Below are 17727 nucleotides of genomic sequence, written 5' to 3' on the forward strand. Positions count from 1 at the left end.
GTTAAGTCTTTTAGTAGTTCTAATGTATTCGAGATTCTTATGGTCCGTCCATACAATGAAAGGTACACCCGACCCTTCAAGCCAGTGACGCCACTCTTCCAGTGCCAATTTGACGGCCAACAACTCCCGATTGCCAATGTCATAGTTAACTTCCGCAGGAGATAAACGGTGAGAATAATACGCGCAAGGATGAACCCTTCCGTCTGAGGATGCGCGCTGGGATAACACTGCTCCTACCCCCACCTCTGACGCGTCGACCTCCACTATGAATTGACGTGAGCGATCAGGGGTGACAAGAATAGGAGCTGAAACAAAGCAGCTTTTCAGTTTGGCAAACGCAGCCTCAGCTGCGTCTGACCACCTGAACGTCAAACTAGGGGAGGTCAAAGCGGTCAGAGGTGCGGCTAGTTGGCTGAAATTGCGAATGAAACGCAGATAAAAATTGGCGAACCCCAGAAATCTCTGCAGGGCCTTGCGAGACTCTGGGGATGGCCAATCTACCACAGCCTTAACCTTCTCAGGATCCATGCGAACACCCTCAGTCGAAATGATGTGTCCTAGAAAAGAAACAGACTGTGCATGAAAAACGCATTTCTCCGCCTTGACAAACAATCCATTCTCTAGCAACCGCAGAAGCACTCGTCGTACGTGTTGCACGTGTTCCTGGAGAGAGGAAGAAAAAATCAATATGTCATCCAGGTAAACATATATGAACTGATCGACCATGTCTCGCAACACGTCATTAACGAGTGCTTGGAAGACTGCCGGCGAGTTAGATAGCCCGAAAGGCATCACGCAGTACTCAAAATGGCCACGAGGGGTGTTAAAAGCAGTCTTCCATTCGTCCCCCTCCCTAATGCGGACCAAATGATAAGCGTTACGTAAGTCCAATTTAGTGAAAACGGCCGCTCCCTGCAACCTCTCAAAAGCTGAAGACATAAGCGGCAAAGGATAAGTATTCTTTACCGTTATGTTGTTCAACCCTCGGTAGTCAATACAAGGTCGCAAGGATCCGTCCTTCTTTCCCACAAAAAAGAACCCCGCCCCCGCTGGAGAAGAGGAAGGGCGAATGAACCCCGTTGCTAGAGAACTGGATATATATTTCTCCATGGCCGCCGTCTCTGGAATAGACAAGGAATATAACTTGCCCTTAGGCGGAGAGGTACCTGGCAATAACTCTATCGCACAGTCATAGGGACGATGAGGAGGAAGAGAATCACGTTAGTCAAATCCACTGCTTCCCCCTGAAACACAGACTCAGAAACATTAACACCAGCAGACAAAAGACAAGACAAATGACACTCCTCGCTCCAGCTAACCACAGATCCGAGACGCCAATCGATCCTGGGGTTGTGTTTATGGAGCCAAGTGTGACCGAGAACAATGGGAGTCTGAGGTGAGTCTGTGATGAGGAATGAAATCTTCTCCGTATGATTACCAGATGTGATGAGTGAAACAGGAATGGTGGTCTGGGTGATGACTGGAAGCTTGTGTCCATCAAGTGCAAAAGGTGCAATGGGGTGTTTGAGGGAAGTGAGAGGAATCTTGATTTTACGTGCGTAGTTGAAGTCCATGAAACTACCCTCGGCCCCAGAATCCACCAAAGCGTGCTGATCCAGTGTGTTGGTGGATCACCGTAGTCTCACCGGAAGGAGTGTCGATGTAGATGAGGTCTTCCTGGCAGAGATCCCACCCGATAGTAGCCTCAGATTTACTATCGGGCTTGATCTTTTACTGGGCAGCGCTGGATGTGATGTTCTGGGCTGCCACAGTATAAACACAGTCCAAGGGATCTCCGCCTGATCCTCTCCTCCCGGGATGGGTTCCAGATCTCCAGGTGGGCTGACCGCAACCTCTGGCCGCCGATGCTGAACCTCGGGACTGGTTGTGCGAGTGGTTCTCCCCCTCCGTCTGGCGGCTTGGTCTAGCCGGTTGTCAATCCGGATAGTGAGATCAATTAGACCATTGAGTGAAGAGGGAAGTTCCACGGCTCGAATCTCCTGTTGGATGCGGTCAGCCAACCCATGCAGGAAATGATCCCACTGCGCCTCTTCGTTCCACTTACACTCCGCCGCCAGGGTGCGGAACTCGATGGAATAATCGGAAACGGACCTCTCCTCCTGACGCAGGTCCGCTAACAGTCTGGCCGCCTCCCTCCCGGCGACGGAGCGATCGAAGACCCGTTTCATCTTCTCCGAGAGGGCGTGGAACGAAGCACAGCAGCTGTCGTGGTTCTCCCACACCGCCGTCCCCCAGAGGGCAGCCTTCCCCGTAAGCAAAGAGAGCACGAACGCCACCTTCACCTCCTCGGTGGTGAACGTGCGGGGCTGTAATGTGAAATGCAAAGAACAATGAGATAGAAATGATCGACAAAATTTCGGCTCACCCGCATACTTCTCCGGAATCGGAAGGTGTGGTTCGGACTGGGGAATACCCCCGGTGGCGATCGGCGGTGTGGGTGGCGTGGGGGGCGCAGTGGGTGATGGTAGATGTTGTTGTTGAGCCTGGAGGGCGAGCTCGGAAACCTTCGTCACCATTGCTTGAAAGGCTCGACCCATCTCATCTATCGCCTTGTCCTGGCGATCCATACGACCTACAGCTCTCTGTAAAAATTCTTCTAGATGAGATGGGGAGCGATCGCCTGCTGCCTCCATGATGGTCAGATCCTTCTGTAACGATACAATAATGTGGAGGAGGCAAGCGCAGACGATCAACACAGATTTATTAAGAATGATGGTAAATACAATGAAACAACAGAATGAATGACTGAGTCCAGGATGTTGGCAATGGTGATCGAAGGTCTACGGTGGCGTGAAGAGTGTTGAATCGTGAAGTCGGTGAAGAGTGTGATGATGGCCAGTGGATACAACCAGGAACAAACCAAACACTCACACGGAGACGACAACACGAACACAAATCCAACACGACGACGAGAGACGATAATCCAAGTGGTAGCAGCAACATGAAATGAGGATCTGACAACAGGAAGAGAACTGAGTGAGTATATGTAGCTGATGGGTAATGAGGATCAGCTGGAGCGAGGCAATCAACACAGGTGACAACACTTAATAAAACGAGCACATGGCAGAGGTGAGTGAACAAACAAACACACACACACATGACATGGAGGAAACAGAGGATTTCCTACCGTGACAATTGCGCTTTTATCATTAACAATTGTAAGCTGAGACCTGTTATCCAGTTTGTTCATGTGACATTCGCCAAAAACCTATTCAGCCTTTTCAATTTGAGCCTAAAAGCATCACAAAAAACTATGAGGATAATGACAAACATACTAGAGAAAGTAGTGGGCCCTTCGTAGGTTAAAATGTTTAAATGTTAAAATGTTCAGTAATGATAATATTTAATGTGTTTCTAACAACAGATTTCAGTCGAGGAATGCAATTACAACATATTAATGCATACAAGGCCCTCATAGTCGGGGTACTATTTACATTTCACTGCTTACCTTATCTTACCATCATGAGAACAGGAAATCACACTTATAAATACAGACACAGTTTTGCACCTTTATGTAGCAATGAGAGTGATAACATTTTTAAAACAAATGAACAAAGAGAAAAGTTTTAACAGTGTGTATATGCTGCTCTGTAGACCCTTTTACAGCCCACGTGATCAAATAGCCTCCGCACGCATTTAGGCAACAGAATTGGTGTAATTCCTCATTGATTCTAACGTGTAAGCAGCACAGAAAGTTTATTAAAACGGTTTCCCAGCATCAAAATGTCTGGTTGTTGCGTTTGGTTGCACTAATATAATATACATATATACGTATATATGTATCTGGCCAATTTATATTTGGTCCTCTGCTAACATCTTCTATCCACTTCACTACAGTACACGGATCTCATAGCTGTGTTGAAAAAATTAATAAGTCAACTTTTTAAAATGTCTTTCTCTATCTGTGTTGCTTCACTGCTGATTCTTGCCATACTTCTGTTGCCAAACTGCGCTTACATACATTGCCATGTCATCATTGTGTAAAAGGGTATATGTGTGTAACACGAATGAGTTTGAGTGTTTAGTTTTTCAGCCAATAGTGTGTTTTTGGTTTTGTACTTAATAATAGCACTTATGTGGTTTCCATTCAAACGTGAAGCGAATCTTTTTAAAGTTCGCAAAAACAGAAAAGAAAACTAACACAAATTAAGTGCATTTCCATCCAGTTCTTCGAGCAGATAATGGTGGTATTAGTAACCAGCAGTAAACAAAACAGCAGGGACGTCTAGGCTGTAAAATCTGACAAACGTGGAAGGCAAAGACCAGCCGGTCCCTTCACAAATGTCTAAAATGGAAATCTTTGTAGACCATGCCTATGGTGGAGCCATTCCTAATGTAGAGTGGGCTTTAACCCGAAAACTTAGGCGATAGCTTCGACCATCCATTTAGATAGCCTGTGCTCAGTTTACAAACAAGGGATCTGACTTCGATATACATCAGAACGATTTGTGTAAATTCACAGAGCTCTGACGGGGTAGAGCGGGTTCGGTGATGGTTCGCCGTCCACCAAGGGGAGGGCAAGAGAGAATTGAAAGGGAAATCGTGTTCACAGGTGAGCGCTTTGAAAAGCAGAAGAAAGCGGCATTTCATGCGTTTTTCATGTGTTTTAGAAGTTAATGGACTCTAATGCTAGGGAGGTGACACAAAATCGTGCAAACGCGTGTTCTCAGTGAATGAATTTGAATGAATTACGGTGAAATTATGCCACATCCAAAAGCCAGAGGGCGCTTTCATGCAGAAACGCCATTTGTGCCACAGAAGAAGTAGCATTACAAACACTATTCCAGGAAATGTCTAGAGGCATATTTATATCGCTGTTCTTCAGATTGTTTCAGGTATTTTCATGATAATAAAGAATATTTTGAATGATTGTGTTTGACAAGTATTGCTTTTTAAATGCATGTTGTAAACGATTCAGACTTGTAATGATTTTAGATTAATAAGGACGTCCTACTGATCAAAGACCTGTAGTACATGCACGAGCTGCACATGAAACACAAAATCTGAGTTTTGCGATTCAGAATGGATTTCAGACAGGTCTTTTCAATGGGAAACATGATGCATCGTCACAGCTCTATGCAAGAATTCTTCCAATAAGTGGGACACAATGAACTTGGGCATAAAGCAGCGGGGACATCCCTCACCCGCAAATATGCGAATGGGGCGGCTGTGAGTGCTGGTAGCATGAGGATAGCAACCTTCAACCCGCTGGCATGACAACGCTGGCCCTTGTGACAAAAAATAGCAGATTGTCCCACCAGGAATCCTTGCGGTTCTCCCTATGGTCAATCCGGGCCTGGCTAGGTCTTAAGTAGGTCTTTTATGGGCAACTACAGGTATACGTACATGTACATATTTGTCTGTTTGAACTACCATATTTGACAGTAAACCCCTAAATACATCATCACATTTAATCCACTAAAATGCTAACGGTATTCAATGAACAGAAACCAGTGGTTTACATTTTAAGCAAAGTTTATTCAGAATCATTTGAGCATGACTATCATAACTTTATAAAATACAAGCATCTAAAAAATGAAGTTAATGTTAAGCTCCTGACAAACTTAACTCATTCACCGCCAGCCTTTTTGAGAAAAGTTGCCCACCTGCATTTTTGTGATTTTAACAAAATTTTCACAAAATTCCTTGCAGGAAAAATTATTTTCTATAAATATATAAACATACAAATGATATCAAATTAAAGAACACACCCTCTGCTTTCAAACAAACAATAAACAAACAAACAAACAAAATGGGGAAAAAACGTTTCATTATATATTTACTTTTTCTACTTAATTTACCACTGAAAAATGGATATTTCTCTTCAAAAATACAACATTTTGAGCAAAAAGCTTAAAAAATTTATATTTATATAAAAAAACGTTATATTTTTTTAACTTCCGTTTTTGATAAATTCGTTTTGGCACCATTTGGTGGATAAAAGCGGTATTACACTTTCACTTTGAAATTCGTCCAGAAAGCCATACTTATTAGTTAAATATGAACTCATAAATGACGAGATAACTCGTCAATGGCGGTGAATGAGTTAACTTCACATAGCTTGTTGGCATGCAGGCAGAGGATCTAAACACAGTTAATTTATTTAAAGGTGACATAGAATGATTGGACAGAGTATTTATCTTTGTTCTGTGATGTGACATGTAGACAAAATTTTTTTTGTTTGGGTCTGTAATGCCTTAGAAGCTTCCTAAAAACCTCTCTCAGATAGCTCTATTAGGGTGGGGGATTTCAAACAAGTGGTTTTGCACCTATTTGGCTACCCCTACTGGCTTAACTTGCAATCTCATTACTGATTGGCTGACTTTGCTGCCACTCAAAAAATGTAGCCAATTATTTTAAAGTGGATGGGCAGTTAGATGCCTGTGATGTCATAAGCATCAGTTTTTCAGATTATTTACAATTACAATTATTCAACAAAGACAAGGTAAAATGGTTTTTCATTCTCTGTCCCCTTTAACAAAACACAAAACAAGAAAATAAATATTTATTATTAATAATAATAACCAAACTAGGAACCACATGGGGAGCCCACCTGAAATCAACCATGTGTGTCCTACAGTAACTGGATTACACAAGTCGGCCCCAGATAAGATGCCCATTTTGAACCCATGTGAGCCCCATAAAACGTGTTTGCTGGGTGATGCCAAGTTAAGAGATTTAACTTTGTGTGGATCAGTTCAAATGTTTTTCTTTATAACTAGACCAGCGCTGCGTCTGAAACCTTCAAAGGATGCTTGAAGTCAAACACGTAATTTGCTATTATTTATTTGTCAAATTATTTTATCACTTAGGAGCGTTTTATTGATCTTTATCTGGTAGTTGTGGCTGCTGTGAACATGGACTAAAGCAGACACAAAAACTTCTGGTCTCTGACAGAGTTTACAAGTAGATTATTTTTGTAGTGATGTGTGAATGATATCTTACTGGTAAAAACATTTTGTCATTCTGGTTAATTTATAGTACAGAAATTACTGAGGCTTAAGTGAAGAGGGCGTGATACACTTGAACTGCACTGACAAAACTCAGAGGCACAACAAGAAACACAAAAGACAGACTCCAAAGCACCATCTGATGTTCTCATGAATACATGTGTGCTGTTACTGTATTTTTTTGAGGAAGTGAGGTGTGAATATATTACCCTTACTTTGTGAACAGAAGATCATTCTGGAGGGGACTTAAAACTAAAGACATAAAGTTTTTGAACAGTGAACCTCATTTTATTGCTCAATGTTGAATGTTTATCTGAGGTTTTAACTTCTTGAATATATAAGTGAGGTTTTTTTTCACTCTTTCACAATGAAGCACGTGTATCTGCTGATTTTGGGTGAGTTGGATGATTTTTAGGTTTAGTTAAGCTTTATGTTTGTATGGGTTACTGCTGGAAATTAACTAAAAACAAATTATTGAAACTTGAAATTATTGAAATGTGCAGGATTGCGGGGCAGTTGGGTTCGGAGTCTGATGAGGATAAAATAAATAAACCTTAATGTTAGCTTGAACTGTCTGAGTAGATTTGTATAGCATTTAAAAAAACTTGATTGTCTGATACTTGGTTAGATATTAATGTGCAGGGCTGTTTTGAGGTAAAGTTTAGCAGACTTTTATCTTATATTGTGTCTTCAGACCCTTATAAAATTGAATTTTTGAACATTAAATCAATTGCAGTGTAACATCATGATGTCATGTCTATATGATTAAGAGGAGCTCAAACATGTGACCTATAAAGAAAAATCTAAAATATATAAATAATAGTTGTCAGTGTTGTTGTTATATTTGTGGAGCTGCATTGTGTAATACACCTGAACAGACTTTTGATCGTTGGTGTTGTAGTTTTTCTATTAGCTCTTACAGAAAGAGTCCTGATGGATCCTGCCTGTCCACCTGGATACATTATAGAGGGAAAAGGGTGTAAAGGTATGAGCAAAAACATAACACTAACATATAAAAACATGTTTGCCTCTCTTCAAGATGTATAGTAGCCATTTTAAGCTCTTTTGTTGTTTTAACAACTACTTTTCCCCAATTAAGAGCTTTGTGAGTTGAGCAGTTTGTGCAGTTGCTGAGACAGTTCTGTGTCTTTCATTGCTGTAGATGATGATGAGTGTGAAGATGATGAAGAGCCAATCTGTGGAGATAATGCAGTTTGCTACAACACTTATGGTAGCTTCTACTGTCAATGTCAAAAAGGATTTAAGCCACCTGGAAACTTTACACAAGTCACTTCAAAGCAATGCAAAGGTAAGACAGCTTGATATAATAGACTGATGTGTTACATTTGAGATCATGCAAAGATAACATCTGAGACTCACTGTTGCTCATTTCAGACATCAATGAATGTTTGGAGTACAGCATTGATTGTGGTCCTAATGCATCCTGTCAAAATTATGCAGGATATTATAAATGCATATGTAATGATGGCTACATTGCCAACAATAATGCAGAGACATTTATGGACAAACAAGGAGTTCAGTGTATTGGTAAGTAAAATAGTAGTTTGCATATCTGTTTGGTTTGCTTGTACTTTATTGCGAGAGTTTTCAGTTGACATGTTGTTTGTTTATAATCTGTCCCACAGACAGAAATGAGTGTAAAGATTATTCTGGTTTATGTGGTATAAATGCGAGATGTCATAACACCCCGGGCAGTTACTACTGCACATGTGCTCCAGGCTTCAGACTGAGATCAGGACAAACTAACTTCAATGAAACCAGTACAGACAGCTGTGAAAGTAGGTCCATTAAAACTGTAATGTGTAAAGTTTTATCATAAAGAAAGATATGTCACATGACACATTCTCTCATTTAATATGAAAATAATGCATTTTGAGAATGACCCACTTCTAAAAGTTGTTGTAATTTCTTTGAAAGTATATGTTACATTGATAAATCTATCTGTGGAGAAGGATCCTGCATAAACAGCAAAGATGGCCATGAATGTGTATGCAGGTCAGGATTCACCAACCATGGACACAAACAAATGAAATGCACAGGTTATTATCTTCTTAATATCACTCTGTGTCGTAGCCATTTTGTTATTTTTGACCTTTAATCACACTCTGAGTAAAAGCACTTAAGTTATTATTTAATGGTGTTGAATGTATGTGATATTTGGTATGGGTTAAATGCGTACAGAGGGACCACCTGTTTACTCGATACACGGCCTTAATTTAGATTGTTAAGAACCTTTGGAAGGCCGATACAAACTGTTTGATTATTTTGTCTCTATTTGTACGTTTGTCAGGTGTCATATTTTTGTTTATAATCTGTCCCACAGACAAAAATGAGTGTGAAGTTTCTGGTTTATGTGGTATAAATGCGAGATGTCATAACACCCCGGGCAGTTACTACTGCACATGTGCTCCAGGCTTCAGACTGAGATCAGGACAAACTAACTTCACTGATCCCAGTACAGACAGCTGTGAAAGTAGGTCCATTAAAACTGCAATGTGCAAAGTTTTGATATAAAGAAAGATATGTCACATGACACATTCTCTGATTTAATTTAAAAATATAGAATTTTGAGAACGACCCACATCTAAAATGTTGTTTTGATTTCTTTGAAGTTGACATATGTTACAATAATACAACTATCTGTGGAGAAGGACTCTGCAAAAACAGCAAAGATGGCCATGAATGTGAATGCAAGCCAGGATTCACCAACTATGGACACAAACAAATGAAATGCACAGGTTATTATCTTCTTAATATCACTCTGTTTGGTTATTTTGTCTCTATTTGTTGTAAACTGAGACTTCAGAATGAGAGCACACACATTTTACAATTCAGACAACATTTGCGCAAAGTATAGAAATTACGATCTATTTCTAAAATGTTGTTTTGATTTAGTTGAAGGTAAATGTAACAGTGACAAGTCCATCTGTGAAAGACAATTCTGCACAAACAGCAAAGCTGCAGTTGTCAAGATGACTCACAGTACCAAGATCAGCGCTGTGTTATCAGTTTTAGTGCTTATTATGTGGGAATAACATTCATTGGCCCTTCATAATCAAACACACTTTCAGTTTGTCGTGTAATGAACAAGAATTATATCCCAGATCATGAAGTTTGTAAAGAAGAGGTGTGCTATTATTTAGTATTATTAAGTATTTTGCAAGTCCTACAGAGTTTTTTTTTGTCATTTTGTTTGGTTAAATGTTTCAGTTCGGTTCTTTTTTGGTTCTTCTTTCTAAAATCATGAAATCATTAATCTACATCTCTTAGTAATACCACATTAAAAACCTGACAAAACCTTGATGTTGTACCAATGATTATTGTTTATAATTGGTTACTATAAGATAATTGACCTTTCGCCAGCCCCTCCCTCAAAACGGCCATTGTCCAATCACACATCACAGCAACCGTTACTATGCGAGCACCTCCGACAAACATTCACGCCCGCAGCGTTTGTGAGCGGTGCATACAACCGATAAAACAGTGTGGACTGCCGAATACGATGGATAAAACATTGTGGACTGCCCCATTCAGTTAAATGTGTCGAACATTTTCGAAGCATAAATACGTCTGCACAAAGGTAAGGCTTACAACTAACTAGTTACAGTGTGGTCTAGATCTACTAACTAGAGGCAAGAACACAAATTGGACCAAAGTTATGATTACCATGAATATAATTGCCAGAATGTTAAGCTACTCTCTATGCTAAATTTAATGAGTTATTTTGCCAACATTAGTTAAAAATGTTAGCTAACGCTAGCTACATTAGCTGCTGTTGTGTTGGGACTTTCAGCTCCCCAACTTTATTTTTCGTCAGTTAACGACAAAGTGGAACATAGCGCCCTTAACAGTCAACTTTAAATAATTTGTTTTTATCTTTCATGTAGCATTTTATGAACGAAAACCTACCCCTGAGTTTCCCAATCCCGTAAATGCTGTGCAATTTTATTATATTATACATTTTATTTATTATATTATCTGGCCTGCAACTTTTAAGACAAAACAATTTCCTATTTGTGAAATCTGAGTATCACCATAAATAAAACATTATGATTCTCAAAACAACAGACAGAGAAATGTTAGTTAGCTTTGAATGGCTTTGAAACACACGTAGGTTTAGCTAGCCAACATACCCTTGTATTTTAACAAAATAGCTACTCGCAATAGACATTAATAGACTATAGACCCTTTGCAAACACGTGACGACGCCATGCTGGACGGCAAAATCACTGACGCACTAGGTTGATTAGTAATAGACGAGCGGGATTTTTGATTAGTTTTAAACAGTTTAAATATACATTACACTAAAATACATGGCTTCTTATATTAAGGAAGTTGTTGTGCTGTTATCGGTCGAGGTAGGGCATTTGGTAGGTCCTCACAAAAAGCGCTATTTAGAGAAGTTAGAGATAGCGGGACTGGATACCGACCCTTACCTTCTTCCTCCTTCAATTTTCACGGACCTCATTAAGCGCCGAGTCTGCCCGACTTCAGCCCGCATGATTTGTACCACTATGTGGTAAACGGGATATCCCCATACACTGGTGCTGATCTTAAGGCTTTTAAAAGTCTGCAGAGCTGCCAATTTCTGAGTTCAGCTTGGAGTGAGATTTTTTTTGGGGGGTGGGGGTTTGTGGTAATAATAATAAAAAATTAAGTCCTAACCATTTGCCAATTGATAATAGTGTGGATTTTAGCTATTTCTGTGTTAAATAGTTGGGAAAGACTGCGTTAAAATGGTTCACAATACAAATCGAATCATATTTTAGAAATTAAATTGAAATAAAAGCTTTTACTGAGTTTAAATGCCTGGGATTAGAGTCTTTACTATTATTTTATACACTTCTATTATGCTTTCCTTCTGATAAAAGTGCCAAAAAAGTTCAGTTAAAATCTAATGAATAGGCTACTGGTCTCTGTAAAATGTATAATTGCAGATAACAGCAGCTTTGATTCAGTTTATCCACTGAGAAAGAGAAGCGTAAAGTGATGATTTATGATTGGTGATAGAGGGACTGTCACAATCAAATAAACCAAATTAGTAGTTTAATATTAAACTAAAGCAACAGATAATGTGTATGTCAAGACCATATAATTATATTTCGTATATATTATTGTTTATAGATGTCAAATATCAATTGACTTTTTTCTCTTTTATTAAAACCTGTCACCGCAAACATCACGCAGGCTTGTACTGCTTGCAAACATGCACACGCGAGTGCGTGGAATCCGGGCAAGTCTCTGCTTTTCATCCAGACCTTGACGCTTTGTGTGTTCGACTGGTGCGGAGCTGACTGATCGGCGTATGACATCAGAGTAACGCGAGAGCAAAGGTAAAGGCGGACCCTTTTGTAACATTTCGACTTGCTCTCGCGGTACTCTGATGTCCTCGCTGCCGAACTTCCTGCGCAGCACCACATAAAGTGAAATGCTCTTTGACTCTTTGCAGCAAAACACCAGCAACATGAGAAGGTGGCACGCAAAAGACAGTGAAGGTACGCTAAAATATAAAAGTGTCAGTACTGCGAGCACTGGTTTAGCTACTTACATCGTGAAAATGGATGTGTGGCGTGAGAATGGGGTCAATTGCGTGGGTCTCACGGTGAATGCGAGAGAGTTGGCAGCTATGAAATGTATGGTGTCACTGCAGCATTAAACAATAACATTCATGTAAAAATAATGTATTTATGCCACTTTTCTGTAATGGTAGGTGCATCATAGCAACACGAAATAACCATTTAATGACCCTAACGAACACAAACACGTACTTGTTCGGCTTGCCGTCCGTCTACAACATAGCACTTCCGCCGTCCATCATGGCGTCCATAATTCGCGCGAGTAGAGCGTGACGTCACGTGCAAGGGGTCTATACCATATGAAAGATAACTTACACGGCAGTGCAAGAGCATGACTGGTCCACAAGGCTGTGCTGATTGCATTTGAGTTACAGGTCATGTGGTTTCTCATTTCTTGCGTGAGACCGGTAAGCATTAGCCTCGAAAGTAGTCGTGTCTCCTTCATTGCATATTTTTATATTTTGAATATATCCCTCCGCTGCATACTGTAACCCCTTTTGCCTCGATCTGGAGGAAATCGCGGAGGTATTGCGCCAAAAAATGTCACTGACACGCACGGGTATCACTTTCCGTCATGGCAATCTGTCGCGCTGGTCATTTAAGAACGTTTTTAAAACGTCCTTAGAACATTAATATCATGGTGATTGGAATGTTTTAATAACGTTTTGAAACCTGTTCCTAGAACATTAATATAACAACCCACCGAACCATTCTAGAAACGTTTTTAAAAACGTTCTTGTAACCAAACAATAACGTTAATACTACGTCTAAAAAACTGGACGCTTTTAACGTTCCTAGAACGTTTCAACCAAATGTTTTTGTATCCAGTTACAAACGTTAGAAAAACGTTCCTAGAACATTACATAATGGCAAATGGGACGTTTCAAGAACGGTTATTAAAAAGCCCTTAGAACAGTAATATCATGGTGATTGGAATGTTTTAATAGCGATTTGAAACACGTTCTTAGAACATTAACATAACAACAAACCGAACCATTCTAGAAACGTTTTTAAAAACGTTCTTGTAACCAAACAATAACGTTAATACTACGTCTAAAAAACTGGACGCTTTTAACGTTCCTAGAACGTTTCAACCAAATGTTTTTGTATCCAGTTACAAACGTTAGAAAAACGTTCCTAGAACATTAATATAATGGCAAATGGGACGTTTCAAGAACGGTTTTAAAAACGTCCTTAGAACAGTAATATCATGGTGATTGGAATGTTTTAATAACGTTTTGAAACACGTTCTTAGAACATTAACATAACATAACAAACCGAACCATTCTAGAAACGTTTTTAAAAACGTTCTTGTAACCAAACAATAACGTTAATACTACGTCTAAAAAAACTGGACGTTTGTACTGTGTAAGAACGTTTAAACAATGTTTTATAACCTGTTACGAACGTTAGAAAAATGTTCTGAGAACATGAATATAATGGTGAATGGAATGTTTCAATAGACCCCTTGCAAACACGTGACCTAGACCACGTGACGACGCCATGCTGGACGGCAAAATCACTGACGCACTAGGTTGATTAGTAATAGACGAGCGGGATTTTTGATTAGTTTTAAACAGTTTAAATATATATTACACTAAAATACATGGCTTCTTACATTAAGGAAGTTGTTGTGCCGTTATCGGTCGAGGTAGGGCATTTGGTAGGTCCTCACAAAAAGCGCTATTTAGAGAAGTTAGAGATAGCGGGACTGGATACCGACCCTTACCTTCTTCCTCTCTCAATTTTCACGGACCTCATTAAACGCCGAGTCTGCCCGACTTCAGCCCGCATGATTTGTACAACTATGTGGTAAACGGGATATCCCCATACACTGGTGCTGATCTTAAGGCTGTTAAAAGTCTGCAGAGCTGCCAACTTCTGAGTTCAGCTTGGAGTGAGATTTTTTTTGAGGGGTGGGGGTTTGTGGTAATAATTTAAAAGTCCTAACCATTTGCCAATTGATAATAGTGTGGATTTTAGCTATTTCTGTGTTAAATAGTTGGAAAAGACTGCGTTAAAATGGTTCACGATACAAATCGAATCATATTTTAGAAATTAAATTGAAATAAAAGCTTTTACTGAGTTTAAATGCCTGGGATTGGAGTCTTTACTATTATTTTATACACTTCTATTATGCTTTCCTTCTGATAAAAGTGCCAAAAAAGTTCAGTTAAAATCTAATGAATAGGCTACTGGTCTCTGTAAAATGTATAACTGCAGATAACAGCAGCTTTGATTCAGTTTATCCACTGAGAAAGAGAAGCGTAAAGTGATGATTTGTGATTGGTGATAGAGAGACTGTCACAATCAAATAAACCAAATGAGTAGTTTAATATTAAACTAAAGCAACAGATAATGTGTATGTCAAGACCATATAATTATATTTCGTATATATTATTTTTTATAGATGTCAAATATCAATTGACTTTTTTTCTCTTTTATTAAAACCTGTCACCGCAAACGTCACGCAAGCTTGTACTGCTTGCAAACATGCACACGCGAGTGATGGTTGATTAAAATTGCTGTTTTCTGAGGGTATCTGCGTGCGTGGAATCCGGGCAGGTCTCTGCTTTTCATCCAGACCTTGACGCTTTGTGTGTTCGACTTGTGCGGAGCTGACTGATCGGCGGATGACATCAGAGTAACGCGAGAGCAAAGGTAAAGGCGGACCCTTTTGTAACATTTCGACTTGCTCTCGCGGTACTCTGATGTCCTCGCTGCCGAACTTCCTGCACAGCGCCACATAAAGTGAAATGCTCTTTGACTCTTTGCAGCAAAGTACCAGCAACATGAGAAGGTGGCACGCAAAAGACAGTAAAGGTACGCTAAAATATAAAAGTGTCAGTACTGCGAGCACTGGTTTAGCTACTTACATCGTGAAAATGGATGTGTGGCGTGAGAATGGGGTCAATTGCGTGGGTCTCACGGTGAATGAGTAAGAGTTGGCAGCTATGAAATTTATGGTGTCACTGCAGCATTAAAAAATAACATTCATGTAAAAATAATGTATTTATGCCACTTTTCTGTAATGGTATGTGCATCATAGCAGCACGAAATAACCATTTAATGACTCTAACGAACACAAACATGTACTTGTTCGGCTTGCCGTCCGTCTACAACATAGCACTTCCGCCGTCCATCATGGCGTCCATAATTCGCGCGAGTAGAGCGTGACGTCACGTGCAAGGGGTCTATAACGTTTTTAAAAAGTTATTAGACCATTAATAAAACAACAGACTGAACCTTTCTAAAAACGTTTTGAATAACGTTCTTATAACCTCACATTAACGTTAATACCACGTCTAAAAAACGGGACGCTTTTAAAGTTGTAAGAACGTTAAAAAATAAACATTTTCCAAACTTTCGTAAGACGTTCCGGGAACGTTTTTATAACGTAAAATTGTTAGCTGGGAGGAGGAGTTTCTACCACGAGAGGAGTGAGTACACAGGCAAGTACACAGTCATACAACACAGGATACAACACTGTTTAATTTACTACATGTTCGTGTAATTTATATAATATGCACAGACCTATTACCAACATAAGACAGAAGTCTTACTTACGCATGCAACTCATGACCCGGTTGGGACTTTTCAATTAAATTCAGCGCATTAAACACACACGCAAAACTCTGCTGCTACCCAGGATAATAAACTATATCTATTGTTTCCATAAGGCTGGCTTTCTTCTCTTTGAATCCAAAAACACACTTCTTCTTTCATGCCATTGTTAAGTTTTGAAATTAAACAAAGCTTGTTGCGTGATGTGATGTTTGCAAGTTCTAGCGTCTCCCGCTGATTGACGGGTGGGCGGGGTTTTCCGGGGGAAGTGCCCATGTAAAGAAATGATATGTATAGAAACCCCTGAAACGTCAGCTGGTCCCGTAAACGAAAAAAACATTCCAAAACTTGTACGAACCCTGGCGAAGTGCATTCGGCACAGAAATACTCACTTAACTGCTTTTTTGACACTTTGCCTACGTTTAGCATGAGGAACCAACTCTAAAACAGTGCTAATAATTCAGAATGCATGAAATACCATTGAACCACCCCTTTAATCGATTAATTATGTTTTTTACCTCTAAAGTTGAACAACAAGAATTTTCCTGATATTACAGTTTTTCTCAGTTGCTTAAACACATTTCTTGAAACTATGCCTCATATTCTCAAAAAGGTAAACATAGATCCATAACGTCTCACCCAATTCTCCAAACATCTATTTTCAGGTCCAAATGAAGCTCTACACTTACGCCCCATTCAGACAGCCAGCAACCAGCAGTAGCAGAGCGACGCAATCTCATTCATTTGGAAACCTGGCGACTTCCGGCGACATGAACGAAAGTGACCATTGGTGATTGTATGGGCGTATCTAGCGACTCGAGAAAGTTAATAAAAGTTTAACTTTATGCAAATGTTGAGCGGATTTCGGGAGTGCATACCAATAAGAACGAAGCAATGGAGTTCACGCCATCCTTCTCTCATCAGTTACTGGAGTGGGCGGTACTCATTTGTTTATGACAAGCAGATTTAGAAACGCCTCATTACAGAGATGGAGCAATAATGTACATTCACATTATTAGCAATTTTGTCACTGTGTGTCGCTCATTTCTTTCAAAAGAGGCCTTTCTAAATGTGGTTGTCATAAACAAATGAGTAACCCCCACTCCAGTAATTAACGAGAGATGGATGACAAGAACTCCACTGCTTCGTTCTCATTGGTAGTCGCTCCTGAAAGTCACTCATAATTTGCATAAAGCGAAACATTTCTCAACTTTGTCGCGCGACTGGACACGTCCCATCCAGTCACCAACAGTCACTGTCACCGGAAGTCGCCAAGCTTCCATTGAAATCAACGAGACCACGTCGCTCTGCTACTTCTAATCGCTGCTAGTCTGAATGCAGCTTTACAGTATTTGCATATCGCTTACACGCGTTTTGCTAAATTTGGCTCATTGTGTCAAAACTCTACACACAAGCAAATAAGTGTTATATACATGGCGCACTGTTGACTAAATTGATATTAATCAATATACATTACACATACATTATTCCAATCATCAACAAGCTGTTTCAACGGCTAAAATGACATTTTTTAGGTTTAATATAATTTTACTGATAATCTGTAAAGATGATTTTGTTTGAAAACATGTCTAGGC

At 39.8% G+C, this 17727-nt stretch overlaps 1 protein-coding gene across 5 annotated transcripts in view; it reads left to right on the forward strand.

Moving 5' to 3' along the window:
* Nucleotides 1-17727, forward strand: part of adgre5a (adhesion G protein-coupled receptor E5a) — a 201719-nt gene that overhangs the window by 25815 nt on the left and 158177 nt on the right. For 2 of the 5 annotated variants that reach the window (XM_073856942.1, XM_073856941.1), the window contains exons 4-5: nucleotides 9316-9465; nucleotides 9605-9730. In XM_073856942.1, the coding sequence (XP_073713043.1) occupies nucleotides 9316-9465; nucleotides 9605-9730 (276 nt within the window). Of the gene's footprint in view, nucleotides 1-8885; nucleotides 9032-9315; nucleotides 9466-9604; nucleotides 9731-17727 lie in introns of those variants that run through there. The other 3 variants (XM_073856945.1, XM_073856946.1, XM_073856944.1) reach the window with 3 other exon arrangements.

This window comes from Misgurnus anguillicaudatus, chromosome 19 (assembly GCF_027580225.2).
Source record: "Misgurnus anguillicaudatus chromosome 19, ASM2758022v2, whole genome shotgun sequence".
Lineage (NCBI taxonomy): Eukaryota > Metazoa > Chordata > Actinopteri > Cypriniformes > Cobitidae > Misgurnus > Misgurnus anguillicaudatus.